The sequence below is a fragment of the Alternaria ethzedia genome, assembly GCF_023757985.1.
Source record: "Alternaria ethzedia strain BMP 0044 chromosome Unknown scaffold_17, whole genome shotgun sequence".
In the NCBI taxonomy this organism is placed as follows: domain Eukaryota; kingdom Fungi; phylum Ascomycota; class Dothideomycetes; order Pleosporales; family Pleosporaceae; genus Alternaria; species Alternaria ethzedia.
In genome coordinates, this window is record NW_026056210.1 from 429826 (window position 1) to 442201 (window position 12376).

General features: G+C 53.2%; 4 protein-coding genes across 4 annotated transcripts; all 4 read left to right on the forward strand.

Moving 5' to 3' along the window:
* Nucleotides 1-897: 897 nt before the first annotated feature.
* Nucleotides 898-2675, forward strand: J4E87_006882 (uncharacterized protein; the record flags this gene model as incomplete). Its single annotated transcript, XM_049378483.1, has 2 exons — nucleotides 898-1714; nucleotides 1762-2675. 2 exons carry the CDS (start codon nucleotides 898-900, stop codon nucleotides 2673-2675), a joined length of 1731 nt encoding a protein of 576 aa, XP_049231876.1.
* A 1979-nt stretch (nucleotides 2676-4654) lies between these two features.
* On the forward strand, nucleotides 4655-5991 carry J4E87_006883 (uncharacterized protein; the record flags this gene model as incomplete). Its single annotated transcript, XM_049378484.1, has 3 exons — nucleotides 4655-4752; nucleotides 4803-5449; nucleotides 5504-5991. 3 exons carry the CDS (start codon nucleotides 4655-4657, stop codon nucleotides 5989-5991), a joined length of 1233 nt encoding a protein of 410 aa, XP_049231877.1.
* A 1631-nt stretch (nucleotides 5992-7622) lies between these two features.
* On the forward strand, nucleotides 7623-7826 carry J4E87_006884 (uncharacterized protein; the record flags this gene model as incomplete). The annotated part of the gene is made up of 1 exon (XM_049378485.1): nucleotides 7623-7826. The coding sequence occupies one exon, from the start codon at nucleotides 7623-7625 to the stop codon at nucleotides 7824-7826; it is 204 nt and encodes a 67-aa protein (XP_049231878.1).
* A 3352-nt stretch (nucleotides 7827-11178) lies between these two features.
* Nucleotides 11179-12363, forward strand: J4E87_006885 (uncharacterized protein; the record flags this gene model as incomplete). Its single annotated transcript, XM_049378486.1, has 1 exon — nucleotides 11179-12363. One exon carries the CDS (start codon nucleotides 11179-11181, stop codon nucleotides 12361-12363), a length of 1185 nt encoding a protein of 394 aa, XP_049231879.1.
* Nucleotides 12364-12376: the final 13 nt, after the last annotated feature.

The following is a 12376-nucleotide window of genomic DNA, read 5'->3' on the forward strand; positions in this document are numbered from 1 at the left end:
TAAATCAAGCATTCCGGTTTGGAAGAGCCGTCGTCTCAACGGGCCAATATGGAGGCAGCGAACGGGTGCAGGGGTTGGGCTGTGGCTGTGGACGGAACACGGGTGCAATTATCGAAATACGATTATCCAAACGCAGTGCGTCGGGGCGTCGAGTGCGTAGGAGGCGTGCCGCGCGCTCCAAGGTGGTCAAGCTGCCGCGAGGATCCACGTCTTTCCCTTGATCGAGGTGGAGGGCCATGACGAGGCCTGGCTCGAGGGTAAGACGGCACAGGATCGAGGGAAGGATCATGATGCGGATTCGGAGCCATGGCGAAACAAGGCTTATTGAGCCTCCTGCGGCGGATCATTCGTGGCTAAGGGTTCGGTAGCCGCTCAGATTGGCGTGGGTGCAGATCTGAGGCAGCCACCACAATTAGAAACGGACACTTGCTCGGAAGAGCTGACGCGTAAATCCTCTTTTCCCAGCACAACGCGCAACGCTGGTGGGTGGACGAGCGAGCAGCGTGGGATGCCATGCCAGCAGCCATGGCCAGCGACCCACTGCAGCGTTTGAGGTCGCGCGTCTCAGACGGGGCTGCTTGGTGTCGCAGCGTCCGGGAGGGCGGCGGCTCGTGATGTCATGTGTTGTTGAGTCTGGTGGTCTGGCGCGTCCTCTGGTGTCGCTCGGGCCGGCGCCACTTTTGGCCCAGTTAGTGACGCATGTCTGAAAGCGTTGACACGCTGCCGCCGCCGTCCACTCATCATCGACCCTGGCTGCATGTCCTGCAGGTCGCTCGCTCTCGTTTCCTGTGATAACCTCCCCTGCGCTCGCTTTTCCTGATTGCTAGTTGACTTTACTTTCCGCTGTTTCTTTACTCTTTGCATTCGCTTGCTCCGCTCGGGCTCCCCTCTGCCGCCATGTTGCCCTCGTTATCTGCCCGCAGCCTAGCCCTACTCTCGCTTCCCGCCGTGCGCCTTGCCCTCGCCCAGTCCATCTCCATATCGCTAGGGAACAGCCCGCCCGATGGCGCCTCCGACTACCTCGACCCCTCGTATGCCGGCTTCGGTATCGAGCCCTCGAACCTCTTTTCCTTCACCGGCAAGGAGGAGCCCAACCAATTCACCGTCAAGCTGCTCCAGAACCTCGCAGACTACTCGGGCGCGCCGCCGCACATTCGCTTGGGAGGAAACACGCAGGACTACATGGTCTTTGAGTCGAGCAACACAAACTATGGCTGGACCTCCAACCCAGACTCGACGGCACAGGGTGCCATTGCGGCCGACTCAATGATCATTGGACCCAACTACTTCGCCGCGCTCGAGCGCTTTCCCAAGGACACGCCCGTCACCTTCGGACTCAACATGGCCTACATGGACGACGACTACGAGGATAAGATCACCGCACTGGCGCAAGCCGCCGTCGACGGCATGAAGAACGTCAAACTGTACTCGTTCGAGATTGGCAACGAGCCCGACCTGTGGCTCCAGAACTCGTTCCGCTCTGCGCCCTGGGACGGAAAGACATACACTTCCCAATGGCTGGACCGCGCCGAGGTCGTCTACGAGCGCGTGCTCAAGGCTGCCAACCTGCCGTCATCCTTCTTTGAGTCTCCTGCGACCGCCTCCACCATTGGGACCACCTTCGAGATCGCGCAACTCGTCGACGATGGCATCATGGAGGGTAGGAACGGCGATAACTTCCTGGCCACCTGGAACCAGCACGACTACTTCTATTGTATGTCCCCTTGTCCCCAACCCACATGCTGTACTAACATGTTGCAGTCATCGGAGTGACCCCCACCCCCCTCACTCTCGACGACCTCATGGACCTCGATGCCACCAACACCCAATTCAAGTACTGGGAGAAGCAGGTCGGAATCGCCCTCAAGACAGACCACCCCTACGTGCTGCGCGAGATGAGCTCCGTTGGGCCAATAGGCATGCCCGGCGTCAGTGATACCCTCGGTGCTTCCCTTTGGACGCTCAACTTCTTCCTCTACGCAGCCTCCATTGGTATCTCCTCGGTCCAGATGCACATGACCGACAACTCCAACGCCAGTGCTTGGTCGCCTATCCCCATGTACGGTCGTGAAACCTCATTCGTACGTCCACAGTACTACGCCCATGCCGCCGTCGCACAGATTGTCGGCAACGGCAACGGAACCACGCAGATTGCAGCTCTCTCTACCAGCAACGTAGGTGCTGCGTACGACGGTCGCATCCGTGCGTACGCCGCCTACGCAAACGACCATCTGCAGTCCATCACTATGATCAACGCTAAACAGGCCAATGCGTCTTCATCCGACAAGGGCAGCTTCACATTCAACCTTAACCTGGGCTCTGCACACGCCAACAAGGATGTCTTCATCTCTTACCTCACAGGTCCTGGCGCAGAGTCGCAGACAGACATCACATGGAACGGCATGAAGTACGACGACATTACCGGCGCGTCCTCAGTCACTGACAACACCGTCACAACCACCAAAGCCGACGGCAACGGCAGGATCTCTGTTCCCGTCCGCGACAGCCAAGCTGCAGTAGCAAACATTGGCTCCCAGATTGGCACCAACGCCGTCCTCAAACCAGACGGCACGCAGGCGAAGAAGAGTAATGCCGCTTCGACCCCGACCGGCGGGGCCAAGTACGCCATAATAAGTGGTCTGTTGGCCATGATGGCGGCATTCATCGCCGCGTAATGGCAGGTGTAGCGAGCCATATTTTCCTTTGTCAATCAACCCAAGCATCATGGAATTGCATATGCATTATGACGGCGTTCTTCTTGCGATAGCAGGCTTTTCATCCGCATCATTCATGGTCAGGATACTCCGCCTCATTGCTTCACCTGGGATTTGGATTAATCGGTCATGCGGACGAGATCATTAATGACACGCGATACAAAGACTTTTTCTTTTTCTTTTTGGAACAGGATATATAGGCGCGATGACGGCGCCTGGAGTGTATATACACGGTTTCTATTGCATCAAAGCCAGCACACGCTGTACCCTGATAGTTAGATTCTAGATTTCTAGAACTGCAAATCTCATACCTGATACCCTTTCATGATCATTGTTCCGTTCAAAATGGTCTTACAGCTTCGAACAAACAAATAAGTCGTGCTTGTATTGCAACACCTCGTGTGAGATCGTCGTGAGACGCAAGTGGAGATGGAGTTAACTAAGCTTTTCAGGCTTCCAGTCTTACCGCGGGGTCGGGATCGGAGGTTGCAGCAGGTACCGTTGCCGCGCCCGCTTCTGGCGCGCGGCGTTGGTGGCGAACATCGTGGGACGCCCTGCGTTTTGACTTTTTCTCGGTAAGCTCGGGGCAAGGGATTGCCAGAGGCAGAGTACAAAAGCTTTGTTTTATGCAGGCCAAGGGACCTGCATAGTCTCGGGACTGTCATGGGTGGTGTATTTATAGTTGGCTTGGTGTGAAAGAAAGACGTGTAAAGGTACCTAGGTAGCTGCGGTTTGGTCAAAGGACTGCAAAGACTTGGAGGAATGTCTGAATGCGCGCGAAACTTGCTGTTGGTAGAGCCGGCTCAAACAATGCGAAGCTATCGTCTTAGTCGTAAGCGGATACCGTATTCGAGAGCAGCCTTTGTCGCGTTGACATCCTCTTCAAGGGAATTGCTCAATACCTAATACCCTACAGCCTACATCGACGCTACGTCTTTCTACCTGCATATTGTTCTTCTAACGTAGGCCTCAGGCTTATCTAGAACATCTCTCGTGTAAGGTGATAGGCGGAATGTATCTCTAACATCTGTATGTGCTTTGAGTACTACTTCCTTTGACGTTGGCGCTATCGTCCTTGTGGGCGAGGTGCTACAACCGGTAGCTGAAAGCTCCTTTCATACTTCCAGCGCATTCGTCCAACTTGTACGTTGTGATTAGTGCACGATCAGGCCTTCTATCGCGGGATACCTATCGGCGCAGAAAGTGAAAATGCAGGCTAGCTGATGTGAATGATAAGCGTCATGCTCTGTTTCTCTAGAAGCAGTTCAAGGAGCATTACCAAGGTAGTTATAATTCTGGTTACTCAAATTTGGAAGACCACATTGTACTATGACTTTACTCGGCGGCAAAATCGTATGACTCTTGGCTCGTGATGCTGACCGTTGTGCAAGTGAGACAACAGACATGGGAATCGCGATGCCATGGTTTTTCGGATACGGCAATGTTCATCGAATCTCCGGCAGGATGATGGAGACGGGCGACCGTGCCGCACAACTCCAGTAAAGTCACCCTTACATGGCGTCTGCAGGCTTTGAGACTTCCACGTCTCGATCTTCGTGAGGCATCCGATTCACATCGTCCCCTTCAAATCTTTTCACACTGAGCAAGAACTGGCATAGATACGCGTAGTCGCTGCGCCGAGGCCGGTCACAAGAACCCATGACGTCACGGCTATCTGTGCGCCCAGCCTCAACCTCACATTTTCTGCTTGACGCTTGCGTGCCGAATTCCCGAGATCTAACTACGGGGCTGCCCGTCGTTCTCTCATTAGGCGCGTAGATGCCAGGATCGCCACTAATTACCTGTATGACGAAATGCGTCCGGCACTCTTTCCGCAATGTTTGGGAAGAAGGTGTCATGGCAGGAATCCTGGAATGACTACCCGAAGCAGGGCCCCCAGCATTGTCAACACCTAGTCGCGTCCTTCAGCTATCACCAAAATGCGATTCCGCGATAGAACCCACACGACGTACGAGAGCGAGGATGAGAAGCCACCAGCGGAAGTCGGGCTGCGCGATCGCATTGTACATTTCACATGGTATGTCGACGCGCCGAGAGCATTCGGATAACAAACTTACAATACCGCAGGCCATGGTTCGCATGCACCATGTCGACAGGAGCGCTAGCTGTCGTTCTCGGGAACACCCCGAACAAATTCACTGGCCTACAGACCATCGGAAAGGTCGTCTTCATCTTCGACCTCGTACTCTTCGCCATCTTCAACCTATGCATGTTCGCGCGGTTCTTACTCGTCCCCCGGAAGCTCCTCGGATCGCTACATCATCCAGTCGAAGGCCTTTTCTTCGGCACGTACTGGGTCTCCGTCGCCCTGATACTCAACTGCACGTACATCTACGGCAACCCATCGACCGGGTCATGGCTCACCAAAGCGCTTGAGATCACCTACTGGATGTACTGTGCCGCAGCCTTCCTCGTTGGCATCATCCAGTACTCCCTCTTCTTCCGTCTCGAGCGCCTCAACGTTGGCGATGCCGTTCCGGCTTGGATCTTCCCAATATACCCTTTGCTGGTTGTAGGCACGCTGGCTGGCACTATACTTCCTGCCCAACCTGAAAATCCCAGCTGGAAGATATTCATCGGGGCGATATTCTTTCAGGGGCTCGCGTGGGTCGTCTCCTTCCTGCTGTATGGGCTCTACATGCAGCGCCTGATGACGAGTTCTCTACCCTCTCCTACCACGCGACCAGGAATGTATGTTTCCGTTGGTCCAGCAGGTAAGTCCATACCCGATAGATGAATGCTCCCTTGGAAGATTCTAACAGCAATAGGTTACACTGCTGCCGGACTCCTCTCCCTTGCAAATCAAGCGCCGTCGCTCGTTGCCGAAAACTACTTCACGAATACCGTAGTCCCAGACGGCGAAATCGTACGAATCATTGGCATCATGTCAGGTCTCTTTGTCATACTGTTCGCGTACTGGTTCTTCATCATAACAACGATCGCCGTCATAGTGGGATCACGTAGGATGTCGTTCTCGCTAAACTGGTGGGCATTCATTTTCCCGAATGCAGGACTCACGCTTGCAACGATACAAGCAGGAAAAGTGCTAAACAGCGAAGCTATCAACGGTGTCGCGAGCGCATTGACTATTCTATTGGTCATCATGTGGTTTGTCGTGGCAGCCTTCTGCATTCGTGCCGTGTACCTTGGACAAGTCTTGTGGCCAGGAAAGGATGAGGACAAGACCATGGAGAGGTTGGCATGGGGTTGGCAGGACAACAGGGGAAACCCAGAGGCTGGCAAGATCAGGCCCTAATGTTTAATGTTGGATACCATGGCGTTAATCGAGCGTGGCATAAGGTTACTGGAGCGTTGTCGTTGTAATATAGCATGATACCCTTTCGAATTGCGAACTGTTCTGCAAGCGTGAATTGATCCAGCCATCCATCAAATCGTGCATGCAAGCTTAACGATATCAGGGCTCACCACACGAGGTGCACAAGCTATGTCCTTTACGCCGCTGACCATGTGGACCATGGGGACTGGATAATCCAGGCCGTTCGGGATCTGGGGTGCGTTGGCGCGTTCTGGCTTCATCTAGTAGCCTTGGTGCACTTACCATGTGACCTCGTATTGGACAGTTGGCGTTGAGCGGGATTGCTTGGATCCAAGGATTCCCGCCCTCATTGCTGCTGCGACGGTGGATAGTCCTACTCCACAGGAGTGACGTTTCATTACAAAGCTATGATGCCCTTGTCCGAACGCTCCAGAGCCATCAGAGCCTGCGGGACCAGATTTGGTACCCAGTTCCACCCCCTCGGAGGGCTGCCAAGATGTGCATTTGCTTAGTGCACACTCGTTATCGTGAACTACTTTGTCCAACGCTGATGGTTTCTTCCCAGAGGCGAAATGTGTAGTGAGTCGTTCTAGCCGAGTGCCACGGTTCAACAGAACGACGCAGAACCATACAGAAGGTCTCGGCTGCATTCTCGGAAGCGCCCAGGATTGCCCAGCCGAGGGCGTTCAACGGGAAAACACCACCAGCCGTCATCGCAAACCGTGCACACACCATGGTCGTCCGCATGTTTACGATCGCTGCAAACATCGACTGTCGAGGCACTCGGTCAATATTACATTGTCGGTGCTATGCAAGTCCCGAACGCGACCTTAGTCACCGGCCGGACATAATTCATAAACTCTAAAAAGTGAATAATCGCGAGATCTGTAAACGCCGATCTTCCGAAACTCAGCGTCCCTCACAATACCTAATTCCTTATCACCCTCCACTTCAACACCATGCATCATGCGCCTGGCTAGAATTACACAACGATAACCATCGCATGGTCTAGACCCCGCGGGCAAGGCGTCTTCGTTTGGCTAACTACTAGTAGCGCCGCCTACGCGCTGCTTGGCCGGCTGGCGGAGAGGAAATTGGTGCGGGGCTTCCTTGTCGACGCACGTATCGACCACTTATCGCCGCTCGTCGGACACAACGGAGCGGCATGGTAAGCTGCTCGGGGAGACTTGCCACGCGTTGCGCATATCGTAGGCCGAATCAGCGCCTTGGGCTGACACGGCGGAGCTGGCGTTAAGGCACCCTTGTGTGATAGCGTGCTATAATTGGCTGCGGGAGTGACGGGTGGGCCATGCGATGCTTGGGTGTCGGGGATAGGGTTTTGGGTTGGTGGCCTGGGTGGGTGCATGGGTGGAGTTGGGGTTTGGGATGCCGCATGAGCAATGGCATTCTCAGGTGAGCCGTGGGATTCTGCGACAGTATATAGGCAGGCGGTATCCCCACATGAAGGGAGACACACAACATCGCAGATTTCCTGTATCAGACCCCCAGATACCAAATACATCAAATTATCATCTACTCTAGTCTATCAGACACTACCACTTCACGACTACAATCACACACCTCGCATGCAACCCATCCTACCAACAACCATGTCTTCACCCGCAACTCAATACGTCTACGTCCCCAACCTCGTTGGCGGACAGATGCTCAGGATCCCCATCGAGGACGTCGAAGCCGAGGGCCAAATCTCCATTGCCCAACAGCCCATCGCCAGCCCAACTCTCTCTTCACGATACGTCCGCGACTCGTCACCATCGCCAAGCATGGAGAGCGTCGACGACACCGACGAGTAATAAACTCATACACCAAGGCGACGCACGAAAGACGAAGAAATGACGGCAAGCCTTGCACTGGTCTGCAGTCCAGCAAGGCGGAACTAGCTAGCAGCGGACGTCGTTGCCAAGCAGCCTAGTCGCAGCCTCGAATCCCGCACGAGTCAAACTCAGCGTGGACTGACATCATCGCCCCCATTACCCTCACTGCAATCGCAACATTTCTTCCGAAATGACGACAGCCGGTGCCGTTGGTGCCGAGATGCCTCCGGAGAAAACTTTCACATTGCGTGGAGTTGGCGTGTGGGGAACACGGCAAGCAAGGAGAGGATCTTTGGCTTGGCTGGAGTTGGAAGGAAGCTTGGGGAGGTGCCGATCGGAGATGGATAGGGCAGGCAGGCACGCGTTGGCTTGGCGTGGGGATTGGGGATGGATCGATCGGTAGTCTTGGTTACTTAATGTCTATTAACTAATTTTTTTGTGGTACTTTTGGTCACTTGATCTTTCCTATGCTGCTTGAGGTTGTGAATTGCGAATTGCGGTGTGCGTGCGTATGCTCTGCATGCATTGACTTTGGGACAATAAAAGCAAGTAGAAATGATTATCTGCTTCTTGCATAACTCTTATTTCCGGTGTGCATGTGAGACGTGTCGTGTATTATGTGCATCACGATGACGGGGAAGAGTAGTAGTGGTGCCGAGCCAACAGATGACAATACGTTGACAGCATCCAAGGACTCTTTTCCTACACCATTCTCAATAAGGGCTTAATGCACTATGGGGATGTTCACAAAACTTGCAATCAACGTAGGTGGGAAACAGGTAGTACACTCATCCCGAACGAGCTTTTAGCTAGAATAAGACAACTTGGAACAACAAGTGCTTCCTTTTCCACGACCACCGGCGCGTCCATGCATAGTCATATGACAGATCATCTCCCCGTGTTCGTCTCCACTCCCACGTCAACCAAGAAAAAAACTGAACAGGCCTGCAGCCTACATCAACATGAAAACCTACAAAATAGGTGACCTGGCGTCGATGTAGGCTCTAGACCTGTTTAGCTTTTTCTGGTATGAGGTGCTCCCCATGTTATCCTTCGTGAGTGACGTGTTCATCAGCCGTAAGCTCAATCCAAAACTCCAAATCATCCGTTGCCGTGGACCTTGCTGGCATCGTCACTTTACCTGCCCACGTACCTTCCTTTTCTATCCAAATGCTTTTCATCTTCAGATACACACGTAACACTTCACGTTGAATCGCCTGTTGTATCTTTCCCATATCTGCGGATGTGATGGCGGTATTATCGCAAGGTCGGCGAATGTACTGATTCATGTCCAAGTCTGCCCGAGTTGCGTCTCCCCAATCACCCTTTTCCGGGTCTGGGAAAGCCAGGTCGCGTATGGATACCTTGAAGTAGATGGTTAGTCGTGTGAGATACTGATGGTACCGTGGCGCGGGGAAGAAGATGCCACCTTGCATAGCTAGTGGATCGCGGAAGAACTTGGGCGATATGGGAGACGTTATGTGAGGTAATTGGATGTTCGCTGTCGATGCTGACTGTGCTAGTACGCTTTTACGAATGTAGCACTGAAATGAATTCTTTGCGTAGAAGAAGCTAGCAGCTTCATCGTGAAGTTGCGTGCACGTTCTCAGTAATGCAATGCCCGTAATTTTCGTATATATCATAGGAGATAGTACGATGCAGTCTCGGGGGTTCAGCAGATGGGCGTAAATGCAGTTGCGCAGCTCCGGTGGAATGCTAAGCAAGCTGTGTTTCTGAGGATCGACAGGGACACTGACAGTGCACGATCGTCGTGCCGACTCCGTACTATGATCTTTATTCGAGCAACGGTGCGTCCTTTTACTGATCTGCCCGGTCAGCTGTAATGGTGTCGGCTGCGCGACTGCAGTTGGGCGTACAAGACCGAGTGCTAATGAAGGTTGGTTTCCCATCGCCGTAAATCTGTAGATCGAACTTGTTATGGACACCAAATAGGAGACTCGCACCTTATACAAGGGAAAAACTAAACAGGCCTAGAGCCTACATCAACATTAGGTCACCTGCTTTGCGTGTTTACATGTCAATGTAGGCTGTAACAACAAAAGTGTAGGGTGTATCGCGTGGATCGTCTCTTCTCTCGCACTTGGAAAGGGCGTATGGGTGTCGCCTTTCCGGGGTCCCCTACCCATGCGCTGGAGGCAGTCATCAGGGAAGCATTCCAAGTTGGTGCGTTGCATGCATTGTTGATAGCCAAAGGGAATTATATTAGCTAACTGGAATCCTTCCAGTTACCTAAGGATGTGAAGCATTCGCTTCTCAGACTTGTCTGTTGCGACGACGAATTCGCTGTGTGAGCTGTACTTTCGACGCTCGGCAGACAAGCCGCTCGGTCCCATCATATAGCTTTGCATTGATTATCGAGGGCTTTTCTTGTTCGATCGGATCTTCAGTGGATGTAGACGACATACAAGCCATCAGCATCAATATAACGAAGCGGGTGAGAATGTGAAGGGCTATCTAGATAGAGGGGCTGCTGGCCGGTTGAGCGACCCAGACAACCTTGGAACGCACGGACGGCTCACCAAGACACTCGTCTCGTCATTATGGACGAACTTTAGTCCGTCAACTCCCTGACATCACAACCTACAGCGCTGGCAGAGCACTTGCGATACAATGGTACTATCATGAGCATTCTCGTTTCTCTCGGGCGCCGCGAGCGCAGGACTAATTAGGTGACGACGAATGGCCGTCGCGTCATTGCCTCCCTAAACCAACTGTCGTCTACGTGCGTGCCATCGCACACCAAGACGATATCTTGCTGTCATTCGTGTCATCATCAAAGACGGAGGCATCCCCTTGACACGCAAACCGAACGAAGCCGACAACTCACCTCGGGATGTGGGCCACGTAGCGTTCACACCACCCGACGTGGAGATCAGGTTGCTCGGGACAATGCGACCCATACGGATAGTGACTGACCATGTATTCGCAGCTCGGGTTAATTCTTCTAGAAGACCTAACGCCCTATCATGCATCCACAAGATGACGCCAAGTCTGGGGTCAAGTCCGGGGTGGAATCTGGGGTAAACACCTCATCAGTTGTACAGCCATCAACGGCTCTAGGTCTTGAAGCGGCTTGAGGCTCGCCAGGCCTGATTATATTATCATCTTGGCTCTTAACCCTAGGTAGCTAGGTCGACCGGCTCCACATCTTACGCTCGACTTTCAACGTCGCCATGACCCGAGGTCGTGGTGCATATTGTGCTGGACAGAGAGGTCAACAATGGGTGTACTGATGAGCTATAAAGACCAGCAACAACATGCTTAACAAGGTCCAACCTCAGCCAGGGACGCAAACACCACGACATCAACCATGATCGCTTTCAACACCATCGTCGCATCCCTACTCTCTTTCTCATCTTTCACCACCGGCAGTCCAACAGGGCGCCAGGAACCCACCTACCTCAACTGGAAGACCTTCAAAGCCAACGGCATCAACCTTGGTGGATGGCTTGCCCAAGAAGCCGTCATTGACCCAGTCTGGTGGTCACAGAACTGCGGTACCACGACTGATGAGTGGACCTGCTGTGCCAAACTGGGATCGCAATGTGGCCCTGTACTAGAGCGTCGCTATGCTACGTTCATCACACCCGCCGATATCGACAAGCTAGCCACTGCTGGTGTGAACGTCTTGAGGATTCCCACAACATACGCTGCATGGGTCAAGGTTCCTGGCAGCAACTTCTACACCGGCGGCCAAACTCGGTTCTTCAAGAACATCGCATCCTACGCAATCGCAAAGTACGGCATGCACATCATCCTCGATATTCACTCCCTTCCTGGTGGAGTGAACGGCATGGGCTTTGGTGAAGGCGAAGGCCGCTTCGGTTGGTTCAATAACGCGACGAACCTCGACTATTCCCTACGCGCTGTCGATGCTGCACTGGCCTTTATTCAATCCTCTGGCAGTCCGCAATCATACACTCTAGAGCCGATCAACGAACCGGTGGACAATCGCGACATCACAACCTTCGGCACACCAGCCGCGTTAACAGACAACGGTGTCGCATGGGTACAGAAGTACATCGATGCGGCTATTACGAAAACAGCAGCCGTGAACAAGAACATACCCGTAATGTTCCAAGGCAGCTTCAGAGGTGAAGCGTTCTGGTCCCCCAAGTTCCCAGCGTCGACCAACCTTGTCTTCGACGTACACAACTACTATTTCGCTGGCCGCCCAACAGATTCTGATACTGTGAGCGCAGACATATGCTCAGATGCCAAGGCATCGGCAGGAGATGGTAAGTTCCCTGTATTCATCGGTGAATGGTCGATTGAGACGGTGGCGGACAACAAATTTGCCAATCGTCAGAAGAACTTGAACACTGGGCTATACGCCTTTGCGAAGTACACTAGGGGTAGCGCTTACTGGACTGCGAAGTTCTCCGGGAATGTGCCTGTTGCTGGCGAGGGAGTACAAGGAGACTACTGGAATTACTCGGCTTTTATCGATATGGGTATCGTTAAGCCTGGCGAAGGCGCAAAGTATTGCTCCTGAAGGTTTACATATG